A 20720-nucleotide genomic window follows, 5' to 3' on the forward strand; every position below is an offset into this window, starting at 1 on the left:
CAGCACACCATCCAGTTTGTGCCCAGTATAGCCAGGCAACATCTGGGCATCTGAGAAAGTCCTTGGCCTCCATTCAGTAAAGGGAAGGGGGCCGGGGGTACATGTCAGGCATAGCTGTGGTGCCCTCACCAATCCTAAAACCCTTAACAGGGCACCAGCCCAAGTCCTGGGTTTGGTTCTAGCCTGTGATTGCTACCTTGCCACCAGGTCTCAGGGCTAGATTTGCCATGGGCAAGGCGCCTTTGTCTCCAAAACTGAGGAGCATAAACTGCCCCAATAGCTAAGGGATTTGAAGACAGTGAGAAGCTGTGTGTGAGGAAGGGCCTAAAGATGCCTTGCAGAAAGCTCTGAAAGGTGAGAAATCCTAGAGCACAAATCCCTCACTCAGATTGCCTTCTTTTATAGCTCTAAGTCTATACTCCAACCAACCAGGCCTGTATCTATAGGCACTTGCCTTTGAGCAATGTGGTACACGATCTGAACTGTACCACATTGCTCGAAGCAGGTAGTATAGGATTTGAACTGCCCTGTTCTTGGCTTGGGGACACCCTGTGTGATCCTAACCCTTCTGGGGATAAAATAGGCCCCTCTCCCTCAAACTTTCGCTCAGAGGGTCTGAACCTGATGGGCCATTTTTGCCAAGGCGTCTCCATGTTGTGGGACTCTGAGTCACCTGTCCTGTTACTAGAGCCCTGGCCCTAACCAGTGTAGAGGTCGCAGGAGGTATCAGAACTGACTGCAGAGGCTTCAGTGCAAGGGAAACTACAGGCCAGGCGTGAGCTCTCTCCCTGTCTGCAGCTCACTGTCCCAAGACCAGGTGGGTTGTTGGGAAGGGCAACACTATGCCCTGGGCTTCTGACAGAAACTAGCTGGGGATGCTGCTTCAGCAGTTTTCTCCTTGCAGTAGGTATTGCTAAGTTGGGGTAGAGACGTGAGAGTGAGACATGAGACAGCCAATGGGGCAGGGTAGTTATAGATGCCCAGCCAACTATTAAACTAATTAAAACAATTTGAACTGTTAAGAAAATTTTTGTGGTTTTATTGTATCATGAGGCATTGAAACATCTGAACAAATCAATATCTGGACGGTGAGGCAGCTGCTTTCTCCTTCACTTCTTTGGGTTACTAGAGCAACTTGTCAGTAGATTAAAAAAAAAAAGAAAAAAAAAAAGACAACCTTTTGCATTACTTAAGTCTTTCCAAGGCATGCGCTGGTACAACACAAACTTCTCCTGTCAGATGTAACTAGTCTAGCGTCCAAACATCATGCACAATACCTAGGTAGCAGCAGCGCACTGCGCCCACTCCCACCTCGGTCCTGCTCATTTGTGTATGATATTTGGAGCATCTGGAGGAGTGTGAATAGTATCTGGAAGAGGAGGGAGGAGGAAACAGCATGAGTGCCTGGCTGGGAGGAGGTCAGCCGAAGTTGTGCAGGGCAAGCCTGAACATGTCATTGGTGCAAACCCAAGCATCGTTGATGTTCTTCAATAGGAACATCTGGTGGAACCCCATGATGGGGTCTTCATCGGCCTGTAAGGAGAGAAAAATAATTCAGTAAGGGGGCCATGTAGAGACAAGGAATACTCTCGAATGTGAATTGCTTCAATGTATGAAACAATGCACTGAGCACATAAAGGCTTATATATGGCAGCTCACACTGCTATTTGCACTTAAACTGCAGAACAATTCACCAATTAGCTACAGCAAAAGACCAGAGAACACACTTGCCTCTAAGCCCAAGTGACCAACCTGAAAGAGTTATACAGCGCTCACCTCCTAAATTTATATTGTCTATAAACTAAAGACTCTTAGTGCCAAGAGGTAAAGGGGCAAGAGGGATAGGAGCAGGATGAGGCTGTGGTGCCAAGCCACTGGGCCTTCATACTACCCCTTCATTAACGGATTGCATCAGTTAATCCAATCAGGAGAAGCAACTGCTAATGATGACTGTGGCCACATACATGAGAAAAGGTTCAAAACTGAGTTCACACTGCTATGATCACAGCTCTTTAGGGGAAAAACACAAAGCACCGCCATCAGTGATCTGTTGAAAACAGAAAAGAGACCTCCAGCTAAACTGCAGACCAGGATGAGGTAGGAGCTAAGCTAATTACTAATCAGTGCTGTCTCTAACATCACTAGTTTTTCTGGGAATTATCCGCAAGGAAGCAAATCAGTCTTTTGATGGCTGAGAGATGGACAGAAACAAAGAACCTGAAACCATGTAGGAAAGGGCACTGCTTACGGAGCCCAGCCTGGGAAAGTGGACACTGGGTCCCCTGGACCTCCTAAGGCAGTGGTTCTCAACCTTCCTAATGCTGCGACCCTTTTTTTTTTTTTTTTTTTATTTATTTATTTTTAAATATATTTTATTGATTTTTCACAGAGAGGAAGGGAGAGAGATAGAGAGTTAGAAACATCGATGAGAGAGAAACATCGATCAGCTGCCTCCTGCACACCTCCCACTGGGGATGTGCCCGCAACCCAGGTACATGCCCCTGACCGGAATCGAACCCGGGACCCTCCAGTCCGCAGGCCGACGCTCTATCCACTGAGCCAAACCGGTTTCGGCGATGCTGCGACCCTTTAATACAGTTCCTCATGTTGTGGTGACCCACTGAGCCAAACTGGTTAGGGCAACTTTTATTTTTTGAGAGAGACGGAAGGTACAGGGAGAGATAAAAACATCAGTAAGAGAGATCAACTGCCTCCTACATGCCCCCTACTGGGGATCAAGCCTGCAACCTGGGTATGTACCCTGACCTGGAATCAAACCCTGTGACCTCTTGGTGCACAGGATGTCGCTCAACTAACTGAGCCACACCAGCTGGGCCCAAGGACCTATTTGAGCATAGAGTCTGGGCAGGGCATCTTGGACAGGCAGGAAAAACTGATGGGGAAGTCCAGACCAGAAGTCAGGTGAGTCCACTGCAGACCCTTGGGAACTCCTCCCTCAACCCTTGTATTAAACACTCTGGCTAGCTTAGGGAGAGGGACTGTTATTCTGAGCAGCATCATGACATAGTCCTAGGACACTGGGACCTTGTTAAGGTTGTTCTGCTTTGGGAAGGAAGAGAGGCTTTTTAGAAACCAAGAATCTGGCCAAAACCGGTTTGGCTCAGTGGATAGAGCGTCGGCCTGCGGACTGAAGGGTCCCGGGTTCGATTCCGGTCAAGGGCATGTACCTGGGTTGCGGGCACATCCCCAGTGGGAGATGTGCAGGAGGCAGCTGGTCGATGTTTCTCTCTCATCAATGTTTCTAACTCTCTATCTCTCTCCCTTCCTCTCTGTGGAAAATCAATAAAAATATATTTAAAAAGAAACCAAGAATCTGGCTTCAGTTTGCTAAAGCACAAGAGGTAGGAGATTCTGGGAGAGTTCTTGGGGTGGAGGTGCTGAGGGGCCACAGGAAGATTTTGAAGATGACAGTCTTAAGGAGAAGGGGAAAATGTAGAGATGCAGGAGTTCTCAAAACCTGCTTTGCTCAGCAGGTAGAGGAGTCAGCTACTTGGCACCCAGCTTGCTGGTCCAGGGTCTATTGCCTACAGAAGGCCCACCTACACCTTGGGGTAATATGAAGGCCCAGTGGATTGGCACCACAGCCTCATCCTGCTCCTATACCTCTTGTCCCTTTTCCAAAAAGGCTCTAAATCAGTGCTGTCCACTAGAACTTTCTGCAATAACAGAAATGTTCTATGTCTGTGTTGTCCAATAGGCAGCCATAGTGACTGAGTACTTGAAATATGGCTAGTGTAACTGAGGAACTACTTCTTATTTAATGTAATTAATTAATTAATGTAATTTTAAAATGACCACATGTGGCCCTGGCTGGTGTAGCTTAGTTGGTTGGGCATCCTTCTTGTACCGAAAGGTTGATGGTTCAATTTCCTGTCAGGGCATGTGCTTTGGTTGTGGGTTCAATAACCCTACTGGGGGAGGGGGGGATCAAAGTTTTGCTCTCACATAAATCTCTCTCCTCCCCGTTTCTCTCTTTCCAAAAATCAATAAAAAGTCTTTAAATTAAAAAAAAATTACCACACATGGCTGGTTGCTATTATGTTGAACAGCACAACTCTAGACAGTCACTCTGTCTGGGTGTCCCTCGATAAGCAGATCACATCACAGGGAAGGCAGGAGCGCGGGAATCTCCTCTGCCCGCCCACTTCTCCCTAGCAGCACTGTTACCTTAAGCTGGCCCACAACCATGCTGAGGATGCAGCTATCTGGCGTGGGCTGGTGGTCCTGTGCCGTGATGCTGTGCTGGATTTTCTGGAACGGAAGGCTCTGCAAGAGAAAGGGTGGGTAGTGAGCTGGGGCCAGCAGGGAAGGAGATGCCTGCAGCCAGCCCCAACCTGGCTCTTACTTACAGACAACTTCTCCACAATGGCAGCTTTCCCCTGGAATTGCTGTCCTTCCCACGTAAGGCATGATGCGTCAATCTGAAAACCAGAAAACCTGAGGTCAGGGTCTCAGAGCACCAAAAATATCTCTGAGGTCCTGAAAAGACCTTAAAAGTAAATCTTTTTGGGGGAATGAGTTCACGCCTCAGTTTCCCTGCCTGTAACGAAGGAAACTGAGGATAGCTTCTAAACTTTACACTACTACTGACTTTAATTATACCCCATCATCCCAGAGCTCAGGCTCTAAAAACTAACAAAATATAAACTTATTAAACTAGCCCATTTTGAGGTTTTTATTCAAATCATTTGACCTCTTATATACATGAACCCCAGATTAGCCATATATGGCCAAAGTTCAGCCAAAAGCCATCCTACTGTGGTCAATCAGCACCAGTCCCGGAGAAATCATAAAAAATAATTTGAAAACATTTTATGTTTATCACCATCTATAGAACTTAGGCTGAGTTCCACTGAGGCCCTTTCCATGGGCGCTCCCACGTGGTCAAGGAGAGATGGACATTGACAAGGCCTCCCAAGGCAACCCACTAGCTTTGCCCCTCCCTTCCAGATCTTCCCTGCCACTGCCTTCAGGGGCAGAACTCAAAATGCCTTTGCTATTTACCAGCTGTGACATTACACAAGTTACTTATTTTTCCAAGTCTCAGTTTCCTGATTTTCAAAGGGGACCATATGCTGAGGATTATATAAAATGACATACATAAAGTGTACTTTTAGGACTTTGCTAACTCTCTTTTCTGGGTCAGGCATCCTCCAATTGAAGCTAAGAAGTAACGAAGCACCCTGACAAGGTAGCTCAGTTGGTTAGAGGTCATCCCAATACACCAAGGTTGGGAATTTGATCTTTGGTCAAAGTACATACAAGAATAAACCAATGAACAACAACCAAAAAAAAGTAAAAAAAAAAAAAAAAAAAAAGGAATCAATCAACGAGTACATAAATAAGTGGAACAACAAATCAATATTTATCTCTCTTCCTTCCTCCCGCTCTCTCTCAAATCAATAAAGATTATTTAGCCCTAACCTGTTTGGCTCAGTGGATAGAGCCTCGGCCTGCGGACTGAAGGGTCCCAGGTTCAATTCCGGTTAAGGGCACGTACCTTGGTTGCGGGCACATCCCCAGTAGGGGGCGTGCAGGAAGCAGCTGATTAATGTTTCTCTCTCATCTATGTTTCTAGCTCTCTATCTCTCTCCCTTCCTCTCTATAAAAAGTCAATAAAATATATTTAATAAATAAATAAATAAAGATTATTTAAATAAAGAAGCAACAAGGCAAAGATCCCAAAGTCAAACTAGTTCAAGCTTTTTATTTAAATTCTTGATCTATGATGATGACAATCAAATAATACTTGTGCTGGACTTGGTCCTCCACTGGTGAGAGCCCTTTCTTTTCTCCAAAATTTCTGAATGAACCCTGACTCTTTGGAGGGAAAGACAGGAGTCTGCCACAGTCCAGTCAGGCTCTGAGGCTATGCTGGATGACTCCTATCACTCTTATCCTGGGCAGACCTGCTAGGCAAGGCCTGATCAATCATATTTCTTTGACCAAGTCTTGGGAAGGTCAAATACAAGTAGCTCTTGGTATATGTGATCTCCATTAAAATAGCAGCAAACAATGCCTGCGCAGAACGGTTTCTCAAAGGACATACTAGTCTCTCTGGGTTAACCCATTTGTTTCCCATGAGCATTCAGGCACTTTTGGTCTCCAAAAGGAAACCAGACCTGGGGCCTCCAGAACACAGCTTTGCACTGATGACGCTCCTGGCTGCTTCTTCCAGAAGGCACCGTGAGCCCTAACCTCTGTCTGCTGCCACCTGCTCTAGAACACTTGCACTTCCAGAACCATGGATGGCCAGCCTAGAACACCCTGCCCAGGGTACCAGAATCCTTACTTTGTGGAACATGACAGAAGGGAATGTGTAAACCAGGTAGCTGGACCAGACTTCAGGCCCATGTCCCATGGGGAGCTCAGAAGGGTGCAGCCAAATCCAATGAGGGCTGCCAGAACTTGTGACCTGGACAAAGTGGCCAAACACACCTGAACTAATCCCCTGGGGTCACCTTTCTAGAGCTGAGACTTACGTAAATTGCGCCTAGTTGGGTTCTGTCGTTATCAAATAACTGGTAGTAATGTTGAATGAAGCTGGATCCAATCTGCTCCCAAATTGGCTTGTCTCCCATTCTGGAGCGTCACCCAGCCTCGTTGAAACCTGCAAGACCAGCAAGACAGGGAGGAAAGCGTTGGTACTGCCGGACCAGGATGTAGCCAGCTGCTGTCTCTTCACTGACCCCCACCCCTCCCTGGCCTCCTCGAGCAGGACATCCTTTGCTGAGGTTTGTTCACACAGGGAACATGGAGAGGCCCCAGGGAACTGGTAGGAGACCTCTCCCAGTACAGACCAGTGTTGAGAGCCCAGAGGTGGACCAGACTCAGCCTCTCCTTTGTGGAGCTCTGGTTGATGAGACAGAGAGGTGCCAGGGTCGTGGAGCACCGGGGATGGGTACTGAGGGTGGAGCCAGGACAAAGGAAGGTCAGAACAGGTACTTCAATGCCCAATAAGGGGGTAGATCTTTAGGGAGGAGCTAAGCAGTCTCCCCATAGCTTTTCATTTAATCCTCTCAACAACCTGCAAGGCAAAAGTTAGTGCTCTTCTTCCCATTTTGCAGGCCAGCAACTACAGATTTCTGTGTAAAAAGTGTCTTCTAGTATAGCCCTCAGGTTCCCTCCTTGTCCTGCTGGGACTCAGCCCTCAGTGCCTGAACATTGCCCCAGTGCTTTACTGGCAGGTGGAGGAAGACCCAGCGAGATGGAAGGAAGATGGCTCTTCAAGGCCCCACTCGCTACAAAAACAGCAAAAGACTCGCCTTAGTCTTAAGGGGGCAATTTACATCTTTGAGGCTAGGTAATGCCTGGCCCTTTCTGGGGCATTTCTTCATTGATGGGGTGACCCCTGCCTATTTCAGAGATAGGGAAGAGTTCAGGGGAGCACAAAGTAATAGATGAGGGATGTGGGGAGGGGAAATGGAAGCTATGTGGGGGAAACATTTCATCTCTTCAAATCTCCCATCCCTCAGCACTCCCTCCGTTAGGAAGGGGCTGTCCCTCTCTAATTTCTGAGGGGAAGAGGAAGCACCCTCCCAGCTATAGACACCACGCCTCCAGGGTGTTAGATGAGAGAATCCCTCTGGCTTTGTTAGGCCTCTCCTGGGTAAGGAGGTCCACATCTCAATGCAGGATCCCATGACAGCAGACCCATGTGTTGTTCCATAGTGGTCTGATTTTAGAGGAGCCAGCCCCTCTCTCCTGATAACAGGACTCTAAACCAAAGCAGTGAGAAGGTGGGTTCAACCCTGGCAGACAACCATTAATAGTGGTAGGAGGTGATGCAAGTCACTACCTTTCTTAGGGCCTTAGCCTCTTCCTCCTCTTCCTCCTCCTCCAATAAAATGAAGGTGGAACCCAGTGGTTGTGAAGCCTCATTAAAGGAACCTGGTCAAGCCTTCAGCTCAGTGTGGTAAGTGCTAAGTCACTCCAGTCCCTGTGACCTCACCTAAGGCCAAAGGAGCCAGTGAGGAGGGACAGTGTAGAGGGACAGTAGTTTATCCTCAATCCAGCCAATCTTCTAGCCTGTGACCAACACTCCAGCCAATGAGGAGCCAGGAAGCTGAGCCAGCTTTATTTTAGGTCCCCTAGGAGGTGGTGGCACTAAAAATAGCAGCTCAGTGGTGGGATGACTAAGAAATGTCCAGGAAAGTCTAAAAAAAGCAGAGGAGAGAACTTGTACCGGGCCACGCCTGTTACACAGGAACACAAGGTATGTCCCAGTTCACACTCTGCCAAGAAACGAATCAACAAGTAGGAAAAGCATAGGACCAAGAGCTAGTCTCAGCTGTGTTGTCTTGGTCACATTTCCAAGGGGTACTTACACACAAACTGGGGATTACTTGAGGCAAGGCACAGCCCTTCATATCTCTGCCCCTTCTATCCTAGTATTCACTGTGCTTAGCTCACTCACTGCAGCCCAACCCCACTACACCTTACCCGCAAGATGACTTGCCCAGCCCCTGAGAGCTCTGGGGCAGCGGGATGGCTGAAGGAATGGATGAGGGCCATCTCTCCTGCCCTTAGCAAGGCTGGTCAGCCCTCAGGGAAGGTCTCGGAGAAAGAATATGCTAATCAGAATAAACAGCATAAGCAAATGTCTGGGGAAAGGAAAAGAGATAAGGGCAAGAAACTGGGAAGGCAGAGATGGAAGGTGAGAAGAAGGTTAGAAGATGATCCAAAGACAAAAAAAGTGCTGACACTGTGGGTCAGTGAGGCAGAGGAAGTGTGTCAGTGTTTTTTTCCCTTCTCAATATTGTTCTTAGTGATGTGATAATTTGCTATACAAAAACTACTTGGCACAAGTAGTGGTGGAGTGAAGAGGGTGGAGTAAAGGGACAGAAGAGTCCTTTGGTCTGGTGGGGCAAGGCAAGAAAGAGGGAACTCTCCTGAGGAACAAGACAGCTCAGGGTTTTCCAGAAAGTGTTAGAAGAAACCTTCAAAACTATGTGGATTGAGGCCTTTGCTTTAAAAATGGCAAGCAGGGCCCTAGCTGGTTTGGATCAGTGGATAGAGTGTCGGCCTACAGACTGAAGGGTCCTGGCTTCGATTCCAGTCAAGGGCGCATGCCCAGGTTGCAGGCTCAGTCCCAAGTGGGGGGTGTGCAGGAGGCAGCTGATCAATGATTCTCTCTCATCATTGATGTTTCTATATATATCTCTCTTCCTCTCTGAAATCAATAAAAATACATTTTTTTAAAAAATGGCAAGCAGGGCTCCTGATGCCAATACCAACGTCATTCAAGGTCTGCTTGACCATGACTTATTTATTTCCATGTAACGGCCACAATAGCCATGTGGTCAGAGTTCACTGTCAATTGGCTTAACAGGTCGGAAAACAGGTTCATTGATGTGTGAAGTCCTGTTCCAAGTTCATCCAGTACAACTGTGCTGACACTGGGTCCTCTGGTCAAGGCTAATGCTTTTATAAAAAATACATATTTTTTTGCCCTAACCAGTTTGGCTCAATGGATAGAGCATCGGCCTGCGGACTGAAAGGTCCCAGATTTGATTCAGGACAAGGGCATGTACCTTGGTTGCAGGCACATCCCCGGGGGGGGGGGGGGGGGGGGGTTGTGCAGGAGGCAGCTGATCGATGTTTCTCTCTCATCAATGTTTCTAACTCTCTATCCCTCTCCTTTCCTCTCTGTAAAAAATCAATAAAATATATTAAAAAAATTTTTTTAAATACATATTTTTATTGATTTCAGAGAGAAAGGGAGGGGGAGAGAGATAGAAATATCAATGATGAGAGAGAATCATTGATCAGCCGCCCCTTGCACACCCACAAGCTTGGCATATCCCCCGACTAGGAATCGAACCAGTGACCTCTCGATTCCTGGGTCTAAGCTCAACCACTGAGCCACACCCAGCTGGGCAAGGTCAGTGCCTTTCTTTCTGCTCCTTTGCATCCTAAGCTCTAAATAACAAAGCTGGCCATGTCCCTCCCCTATTGCACCACCCTAGCCTTTGAATTAAAGGCTAAACCTCCAAGCAACACAGGTGGCCAGCCACACCTGTCTTTGCCTCTCCAGCCATTCTTTCCTATCTCAATCCAGCTCCACACACAAATACACCAGAACTCACCAAGTGCCTGCCCATCATGTTGTCTTCCCTCCCCTCATCTGCCTGGTCAGTCTCTACTCTTCCTTAAAGTCATTGTTCAGACCTCCACATATTTAGGGACAGACTCCTTCCCAGACTCCAATGTTGAGCTCCAACTCCATGGGCAAACCCATGGCAACACACCGAGGACAGCTCAGGGTTTTCCAGAAAGTGTGAGAAGAAACCTTCAAAGCTATGTGGAGCCCAGCCAGTGTGGCTCAGTGGCTGAGTGTCGACCAATGAACCAGCAGGTCATGGGTTCGATTCCCAGTCAGGGCACATGACCAAGTTTCAGCCTCGATCCCCAATGTGGGACTTGTAGAAAGCAGCCAATCAATGATTCTCTTTCATCATTGATGTTTCTATCTCCCTCTCCCTCTCACTTCCTCTCTAAAATCAATAAAAATATATTATAGCCCTAGCCAGTTTGGTTCAGTGGATAGAGCATCGGCCTACGGACTGAAGGATCCCAGGTTCGATTCCGGCTAAGGGCACATGCCTGGGTTGTGGGCTTGATCCCCAGTAGGGGGTGTGCAGGAGGCAGTCAATCAATGATTCTCCCTCATCACTGATGTTTCTATCTCTCTCTTCCTCTCCCTTACTCTCTGAAATCAATAAAGAAATATAGTTTTAAAAAATGTTTATATCTATATCTATCTATATATATATAAAATTAAAAAAAACACAATTATGTGGATTGAGGCCTTTGATTTTAAAATGCCAAGCAGGGCTCCTGACCTAAACACTCCTCCACCTAAATACTGGGCTGTGAGGTTCCAGAAAGGTTCTTACTGCACCCCCAACCTCCCTATACAGAGCATGGCCCAGCAAATTACAGGACTTACAGTTTCTGATTCTAAATCTCCCACAAAGTTTTCAACTCACGGCCAGGAGACAGCATTCCTAAACCCAGAAAAAGAAGCAGGGCGCAGAGCTTCCCTCCCATCTCCATGAAACACAGGGGAGGGGTCTGGGCCAGGCAGGGAGGATGTTCGCCAGGATGGTCAGTAAGCCCTAAACCTTGTTTCTAATACAGTTATTGAAGAAAGAACAGCCTGGAAAGAAACAAAATGCCAAGGACTAGAGGCAGCCTCACATCAGATAGGGACTGACCTTCATGACGGCTTCTCCTACAGCTCTTTCAAGACGGCTGCTGACCACGCCAATAGTCCGCAGGCTGACCGAGGCCAGGCTCCTCAAGGAACAGAAATGACCTCAATGACCTCTTGCCCACTGAGCATCAGCCTTCACTGACTGTTAGGTCTCTGTGGGTGCAAAGACCCTCTAAGAATGTCTCAAAAACTGTGACCTCTCCCAATAAATCTGCACAGCGGCAGGATGCCCCAGCCTTCTGAATAATTTCAGGTTGTTTACACTCCCTGAGGTTCAATCATAGACCCCAAGCTAAAACCACTGGCTCAGGGGATCCCTTTAGGCAACAGAAAAACTTCATTTTTATCCTCAAATTCTGAGCCAGTATTTCCAAGGACAAAACTTGAAAAAGCAGTGCCCAACTGGTAACATCTCATTTTCACTAATGGGTATTAGGTATAGAAATGTGCTTAGGGCTTTACATGCACTTACCCCTAACACCCTGAGTCAACACCCATGTTAGAGATGAGCAAAATGAGGCTCAGTGAGATTAGCTAACTGTAACTTGCTCAAGATCACTAACCTAACAGATGGTAGAACTGGATGGACTCGAGAGGCAGGACTCCCAGCAACAACTGCTCTGAAGATAAAAATGAATAGCACATAGGGCTGAAGCCCCCCTCTCTGACCTTGGCTTTCTGACAGGTTGTGGGCCTGAAGCAGGACTTCTGCCTCCAAACAAAGGCGCCAGGCAGATTTCCACACTAAACAATAGGTGTTTTCATAGATGATCTGTTTTCCCAAATCTTCAAAATCACAACCCTGTTCTACCCTCTCAGCAAAGCAGAGAGATCATGGCCAAGCTGAACGTGGGCCAGGGACTGGGGCAGGAATGATGGGGAAGAGGACGTCACTACTAGTAACTCCAGACTGATACACAGAAAGATGCTCCCATGTTTGAGGGCCCCCTACTGAGGCCTGCAAAGAAAGCCAGCAGATGTGCTGAGCTCACCGTGAGGTCCATGACTCACACCTACTTTCTGCCAAGCCCTAAACAGACCTGAAGCACACAGGCTGGGAAGGACTCCTACAACAGGTGGGAGTCAACCTTGGTTTAAACATGTAGGACCCGGAGCATAGCCGTGAATTACAGGGGGAGAGGGGAAATGCAGTGTACTGCCCCAGAGAGGAAGATACTGCAGGGTGCCTGTCCTTCAGTTCGGGAATAAGCTGCCCCTCTGATTTCATGGTGAGGGGTGCCGTGTATCCTGTCCTCTGGCCCTCCACTAAGTCTGAACGACTTTTCCTGTGATGGGTGACCTGCCCTCCTGGCTGTCCAACCTTGTCGCCTGCCACTGACACCTCCCCTCCCCCGCACCTTTCATTTACAGCCTCTTGGTATTCTCTTGTTTCTGGAACATACTAAGCCCGTTCTCACCCTACAGGTTTGCAACTGTTGATCTTTCTACCTGGATCACTCTTCTCTTCCCTAAATCTTTATGTGCCTGGCTCCTTGTCACCTAGGTGTCAGCTCAAATGTCACTTCTTCATAGATACCTACCCTGACCACGCAGCCAAAAATAGCAGCCCTGGTACTCATTTCACCATCCTGTGTTATTTCCTTAGAACTTGTCACTGCATGAGATTGTCACACTTATATACAGAGTGGGGCAAAAGTAGATCTCCATTTGTTTGTATGGAAAATAATACAAGAATAAACTTCCACATACTCACAACTGTAAACCTATTTTTGCCTCACCCTGTATTTGCTTATGTTCTGTGTCCCTGAACAGGGCATCTCTATTCCCATGGTGCCTGGCTTGGCCCTCAAAAACTATTTAAGTCTGTGAATGTGTAGGAGGCGGGGCTGAGGCCAGCCCTTCTCTGGAGGAGTAGTTCTGGGCAAACCCTGCTCAATTTAAGTGGCCAAGTAACCCACTTCCCCTCCACCTACATTTTCTGTCCTAGTTGTCAGGCGTGTGGCAAGTGGGGCTTGGCCCCAACCCTTTGTCTGAGGCGTGTGGCAAGTGAGGCTTAGCCCCAACTCCCTCTTCTCACTCCCAAGTTCCTGGTCAGTCACCTGAAGGACAGCTGTGGCTAAACAGCAGGCACACAACCCCATGCTCAAAGGCCTGGCCTCTAGCCTGCTCCTCCTCCTCCTCCTCCCCCTCATTGTGTTGCCTCATCAATAATTGTGGGATGCTAGGGGTAATCAACTGAGGATATAAAACAGGACTCTGCTGTAAAGAGTCACTGTCAGGTCCCAGGTGAACACTAGGTCAAGCTAAGAAGCCTTGACCTAGGACTGCCAACTGCCTTGTCACCACTCTCCTACCTGAAGTCTAGAAATTAGCCAAGGTCCGATGCCCTAATGCGGTGATGGCGAACCTTTGGACCTCGGCGTGTCAGTATTTTGAAAAACCCTAACTTAACTCTGGTGCCATGTCACATATAGAAATTTTTTTATATTTGCAACCATAGTAAAACAAAGACTTGTATTTTTGATATTTATTTTATATATTTAAATGCCATTTAACAAAGAAAAATCAACCAAAAAAATGAGTTTGCATGTCACCTCTGACACCCGTGTCATAGGTTCGCCATCACTGCCCTAATGGCTGGCCAGGACAAAACCCATTTTGAAACAGACCCCCCTCCCACCTGAGATCTAGGTGTCCCCAGCACCCATATGGCCTTTTCCTCTTCTGCCTAGAGGGAGGGCTCCTTTGGGTTGCCCTGACTAACCCAGAAGCTGAATCTGAGACCTGCATTCTGGTCTCTGCTCTGTACTTACTCAGTCCCTGAGTAGCTTCCCATTCCCCAGGAGGCTCAGAGATCTCTGGGACCCCTGACCCAGCCAGCTCCCATCTATGAACTTGCTGGTTAGGTACACATGAACTCGGATCCCCCAGTGTGGATTAAAGCACCTAAGTGACCACCCCCATCGTCTGCCACCACCCTAGGACTGAGATAAGCAGGGTAATAAAGGGATGGACGTAGAGTCCCCAGGATCGTGGAGGGAATGCCTCCTGTTAGCCAAACCACTGTATGTTTCATTGTTGAGACTCACAAGCCTATAGAGCTGGTATGGTTATCATCGGTCTGCAGATGAGGAAAGCAAGAGGTTAAGAACAAATTCAAGGCTGCACAAGACCACTGGCATAGCCAGCATTAAAATGTCCACAAAATTGCCCTAACTGGTTTGGCTCAATGGATAGAGCATCAGCCTGCGGACTGAAGGGTCCCAGGTTCAATTCCAGTCAAGGGCATGTACCTTGGTTGCGGCCACATCCCCAGTAGAGGGTATGCAGGAGGCAGCTGTTGGATGTTTCTCTCTTATCGATGTTTCTAACTCTCTATCCCTCTCCCTTCCTCTCTGTAAAAAATCAATAAAATGTATTTAAAAAATAAATAAAAATTAAAATTAAATGTCCACAAAATTGGCCTAGACTGGAACAGCTGAAAGCCAACGTTAAATAACAAAAAGCATATAGGTCCTCTGAAATCAGCAAGCTCCACGCCCCTCAGGACAGAAAGCCGCTGAGTGCATGCTTAGCTGGTCAAAGCAGGTTTACATCATAGGAACAAGTGAGAACTTCCATTCTCTTGGGCCTGAAACTACCTCTGCAAGTGGAACCAATGTCTCTGTACACAGACATGCTTCCAGGGGCAGCAGTTTCTGCCCTAGTGAGATCCAGTAGCTCCGATGGCCTATCTGAACCTTTAAGGAACAAGCATTCCAGAATTCCCCCAGTTTACTGAGGCAAACAGCCCTCAATTCCCAGGCACCTTGGAAACATTCCTCTCCTGAAGGGGGTTCTCCTTCTCCAGGTAGGCCCTTCTCCAGACTAGAGCTTAGGGAATCGGCACCAAGCAGATACCAGCAACAAATAAGGAATAAGGCCCAGGGCAGTCACAGGAAGTTCTCCTTCAGCCAGTGATGGGAGCCCTGGGGCCAGGGAGCAGAGCTACCCCTGACTCTCTTGCATCCCTTTTCCCTGGCCACTAAGACACTTCCCTAGTCACAGCCAGACCGGAACAAAGGATTCTTTCGAGGAAGACACATTCCAGCTGATAGGGTGAGAAGAGGGAAGGTGCCCACACACAGAACTGATGGTCAGGGTGCTGACCAGAATATCACAAAGGCCTGGAAGTTATTCCAGGGATAACCCACACTCTGCTGTCTCCCTCAGGGAGGGAGTCAAGAATTCCTGCCACATACGGTCAAAGCAAGAGAATCACAGAATCTCAATGCTGGGGAAGGGGTAGCCAACTCAAATTCAATTCAAAACACAAACATCCTCAAATGGCCCACTAGAAAATATTAACTTAAGGAGGGAAAAAAGCCCATAAAGAGGTTCAGCTCAACCCCAGCCATAGAAATCCTGCCCAACTTTTTGGATCCACTCCTCTCTCTCTGAAAGAACTATTCCCTTTCATCCTGGGAGGGTGCCTCTGTGTCTCACTCAGGGAAGAGGTCCTGATAGGTACCATTCCAGGAACATTGGGCATTTTAATAAAAGTGACCTTAAGAGGGTCTCAGTGAAAGGGGCAGGAGCCACAAACCCAGACTCCAGGCAGGGAATAACAGGAAGGCCACAGAGCACAAAAAGCTGGTGAAACTCCCAGGCACTGGGAGACTACCAGCAGAGTTCTGAGGGATGAAGAGCAGGTTGTAGAAGACAGCAGGTAGATTCAACAGCCACAGCCTAAGGGACCCCAGACCTTCCTGGGCCCACCATTTGGAGGTATACCTTGCTCTGTGTACTGAAAGACTGGACTCACTAACAACCTTTCCTCTTTAGTGCTCTAATCATTCAGAAGCCCCCTCTTCTGTGCAGGGCCAAGAGCCCCTGTAGGTCCCTTCAATTTAGTTCTCAGCACAAAACAGCAACATTATACCCTTTCACCAGGACTGGACAGGTTTCATTTTTCTACCTCCAGCCTCAGCCCAGAGCCTGACACACAGAAAGGGCCCAAAGAATGGCTGCTGCGCCAGAGCCGGTTTGGCTCAGTGGATAGAGCGCCCGCCTGCGGACTCAGGGGTCCCGGGTTCGGTTCCGATCAAGGGCATGTGCCTTGGTTGCGGGCACGTCCCCGGTGGGGGGTGTGCAGTGGGCAGCTGATCAATGTTTCTCTCTCATCGATGTTTCTGGCTCTCTGTCCCTCTCCCTTCCTCTCTGTGAAAAATCAATAAAATATATTTTAAAAAAAAGAATGGTTGCTGAATAAAACTGATCATTGGTGAGAAAGGAGAAAAAAATAATTTCAAGGAAGATACTAATGCCTCAGTAAGGAAATCCTAGAATTTTTTTATATAAGGTGCCTTCCAGTTCTAAGATTTGAGAATTCTCTCTCTCTTAAATCATTCACACCATCCCAACCCACCAACTATAAAGACTACAGGATAAAGTGAGACATGGCTCAGAGTGGAGAGGAAGGCTCCACGCCACCCAGGAACATAGTTTTGAGCTGATTCAGAACCCAGTCATCCTCACACCATGCTCCCATGCTTATGTAGACATATCCCAAACGCACTGTGCCAGGCCTCTTTCCAAATCAGACAAAAGATGCAGCTCAGCGGGAGTCGCCCAGTGGTTGAACATGGGTTTGATTCAGTCAGAGCACATGCCCAGGTTGCACCTTGATCCCCAGTAGGTGGTGTGCAGGAGGCAAGCAATTGATGATTCTCATCATTGCTGTTTCTATCTCCCTCTCCCTTCCACTCTCTGAAATAAGAAGAAAAAAAAAGAATAGAAGATGCAGAATGATTCTGGAGACCTCAGGGTTCTTCTCTTATCTCTGAGACCCAGATGGCTTGCCAAGTTCCAGAAAGGTCAAGGGCTTCTGGGGGATCAAGATGCCTAGCAATACTGTGCTGACTCCAGACACATAAGTTATAGGTAACTTCTAGAACAGCGGTTCTCAACCTGTGGGTCGCGACCCCTTTGCTTAAGACCATCCTGCATATCAGATATTTACATGACGATTCGTAACAGTAGCAAAATTACAGTTATGAAGTAGCAACGAAAATAATTTTATGGTTGGGGGTCATAACATGAGGAACTGTATTTAAAGGGCCAGAAGGTTGAGAACCACTGTTCTAGAAGGACTAGAATGAGAGGGAGGGGCCTGAATTCCTATTTCCATGCAACTCTGGAGAAGAACAGTATCTTTTTAACCTTGTAGAAAACTCTTGTGATCAAGCCACCCAGGCCTTCAAAATGTGCAACACTAACCCATAGCCTCAAGCCCAGCTCACCTGAAACTTGTGTCCTAGAAAGAACTAATCCAGACAATGTAGAGCAAGCATGTCAAACTTGCAGCTGGCGGGCTTTGACATGCTTGATGTAGAGGGTCGTGAAATAACTGCTTTTAGCACTAAGAGATTCCACCACATTGATCCTATGTGTGTCCTGTGGGTAGTCCCTCCGTTGCCCACATCCACTGGCAAAGCAGGCCTCTCCCGAGCCTGCTGAATAAACCTGACTTCCCTGTGTCCATGTGCTAGGAGGTCGACTGGGAAGATTGAGTTCAGAGAGAAGTCTAACCCTTACCTGTCCTCCCTAACCAGGGAGAATGACTAGATAGAGCAATTCAACTACAGGAAACTTCCAAGGCTAAAGCCCAATGACCCAGAAAAAAATCACTTGGAAGGGGGGAAAGTCCAGTGATGGAGACTTTCTTTCTTTCTTTTTATATATATATATTTTATTGATTTTTTACAGAGAGGAAGGGAGAGGGATAGAGAGTTAGAAACAGCAATGAGAGAGAAACATCAATCAGCTGCCTCCTGCACACTCCCCACTGGGTATGTGCCCGCAACCAAGGTACATGCCCCTGACCGGAATCGAACCTGGGACCCTTGAGTCTGCAGGCCGACGCTCTATCCACTGAGCCAAACCGTTCAGAGCTATGGAGACTTTCTGTCTGCTCCATGGGCCTAACTCAACTCTTCTAAGAGAATTGTGGCCCAAAAGCCACACTTCCAGTCAGAGGAATGAAGGCTAGACAAGTTGTGTCTTCCCCAAATCCCATAGTCTTCTCTGGACAGGTCCCTTATATTACCACTCAATCAGAAGTACCTTTACAAAGCCTAACAGAGGTCTACTCAATGGCTAGATGCTCCGCTTCTCCCAGAACTCAAGGGGTCACCGGATGCATCAAGGGCCATTTCCTAAAGCCCAACCAATGTACTGCCTGCTCACAAATCAATCCAGCAGTTGGGAAGTGAGAACGAAAGTGAGGGAAATCTGACTTCCTGCAGCTTTCAGCTCTAGGTCCGATACCCAAGCTTCAGAAGGCCTCACAGAGTCTGTATCTGAGCCCCGCAGCCCAAATGTGATTCACCCCCAATGTTGCTTCCAGTCCAGTGTCTTGTTTGGCACTGGGTTCATGGACCTCAGGCCTGGATTCTACTTCCTCCTTCTTTGAATTCCACCTTATCACCGCCATTCTTATGGAGTCATCCTCCTCTGTGGGAGGAGGTCTGATAATGTGCTGGAGGCTCAGACATCCAACCTCACCTCCTGGGCTTCCTTCCTCCACTAACACGGCTGGCCAACCCACCACCGCTGGAACCTGGTCACTGAGAGAGAGAAGGGCGGAGGCTGAGCCATCCAGCCTGGACCTGCCGCATCCCATCAGGCCAGATCTCCCTAGGCTGGTCGGGGGTGAAGTCCCACGTGCAACCCGCTCCAACTCCAGGTTACCTGACTCTCCCCTCCACGCGGGAGAACTTACGGATGAGTTCCAGAGTTGGGAGGGGGGTTAGGCTTCCTGCACCCCCAGCGGGCTTGTAGACAAGCATCCTACATCCCAGCCAGGCTACGGTCGGGAAGAGTACGAGTCCTAAGCCCGGGCTGCAGCAGACGGGCGCCCTTACCCCAAAGCTGACTCCGGAGTGGGCTGGAGAACGAACGCTTGCCCATCCCCGGATCCTTCGCAGGTGGGTAGCAGGACGTGGGGCTGGGGTCGACCCACTGGCCAGCCTGCAGAACTTGCGGGATTCGGGCAGGCCGGGTTAGGCCAGACGGGGCGGGGCCCGGAGAGCCCCATCTGAATGGTCTGGACAAGAGAAAAAGACCCATCCTAGCGCAGTCCGGTGCTCCCGCCATGTGCACGGCACCGCCTGGAGAGAAGCCTGGCTGTCTCTATGTTTCCCCCAGCCGCCGCCTCAGAGGACCGGCGGGAGGCGGAGTCGCGCGCGACACATGGCCCCGGCCCCGCGCGGCTTCGGGCCGCCAGGAGGGAGGAGGGGAGGGGCCGCCCGGGGACTCGCAGCGGAGGCTCCAGGCGACCCGGAGAGCGGCTCTTGCGACCCAGCCCCCGCCCCGGCACGCTAACCCCGACACTCACCCGAGGGGCTGGCACGATGGCGGCAGCGGCGGCGGCAACCCAGCGCGGTCGGCGACCGACTGTCCCTTCCCCCCTACCTTCCCTCGCCACCCCCGCTGCACTCTGGGAAACGCAGTCCTCCCCGCGCTCCTTTTGGGCATAGGTACTCCCAGAGAAAACTACAGTTCCCGGCGTGCTATGCGCCGAGGCCCAGACACGGACCGCAGCGCGGGAGGTGAGGCTAAGCCAGGGAGGGCGGCTGCCGGGGCAAGCCCCTGAGAATTGTGGTCTAGCGGAAGCCTCTGGAACACCCGAAGTTGGCGCCAGGCAAGGGTCAGGGCTTGTTGTCACCAGGTCCCAGCTGGTCCGACCCCACCCAGGCTGCGCCGCTGTCTAGGGTTGGCCCCGCCTCCGTGGGATCCCAGCCTGGCCCAGCCGTCCCTCCCTGGGCCCCGCGCTGTTTCCGCTCGGGAACCCACCTCCTCTTTGGTGCTCGGAGAGGTGCTCAAGACCAGCCCCAGGCAGAATCCATAACTTCTGCGGGCCTACATTCGTGCGCCCTGCCCACCACTATTCGGGCCCGAAGCTGCTTTCGAACAGGCAAGACTTTCTCCTCGGGCTGTAGACTCAAATGTTCCTCAAGTGGGGCTCAGCTGCAGACAAGATTTCTCTTAGTCTTGTACAACTAAAGTCTCCAAAACATTTTTTTTTGGTACAGGCAGACTACTAAGTTTCATTTTTATTAATGAGAAAAGAGAAGTAACTGGCTCACCCCAAATTTCCCCGTGACTTAAATGACCAGGTTGCCCTTTCCTTTCAACGCCTATTTTAGTTGTTTCCGGGGCAACGCAAACATTGAAGGCCTGCCTCTGGGTCAGGCGGGTTGGCGGAAATGCCCTACAGCGAAGCAGGGCGGGAGAGGAGGCGGCATAGGTAAGGGAAATAGCTACAAGGCTTTTCCTGGCAGCTCCATGCCTTCCCTCCAGGCCAGAGATCTCCCAGTAATCCTGTTCTTCCAGAAGAGTTTTGAACCTTCACCGACTGACTGCACCCCACCCTCCCAGTGATGGCTGGTCAGACTAGGCCAAGCTTATTAAATTCCAGGTGTGTACTACTTTGCCTCATGCTTCTTATCACTCAGCCAGTGAGAACTCTACATTGTCC

At 49.0% G+C, this 20720-nt stretch overlaps 1 protein-coding gene across 1 annotated transcript; it reads right to left on the bottom strand.

Annotated features, from left to right (window-relative positions):
* Positions 1-1023: 1023 nt before the first annotated feature.
* NUTF2 (nuclear transport factor 2) lies at positions 1024-19666 on the bottom strand. The gene is made up of 5 exons (XM_070398341.1): positions 19578-19666; positions 6504-6631; positions 4371-4442; positions 4189-4287; positions 1024-1533 (listed from the first exon to the last, which is right to left on the bottom strand). Exons 2-5 carry the CDS (start codon positions 6600-6602, stop codon positions 1420-1422), a joined length of 384 nt encoding a protein of 127 aa, XP_070254442.1. The 5' UTR covers positions 6603-6631; positions 19578-19666; the 3' UTR covers positions 1024-1419.
* Between the last annotated feature and the right edge of the window lie 1054 nt (positions 19667-20720).

The sequence above is a fragment of the Myotis yumanensis genome, unplaced genomic scaffold, assembly GCF_028538775.1.
Source record: "Myotis yumanensis isolate MYYU_CA2020_CCGP unplaced genomic scaffold, mMyoYum1.0.hap1 SCAF_18, whole genome shotgun sequence".
Taxonomy (NCBI): Eukaryota; Metazoa; Chordata; class Mammalia; order Chiroptera; family Vespertilionidae; genus Myotis; species Myotis yumanensis.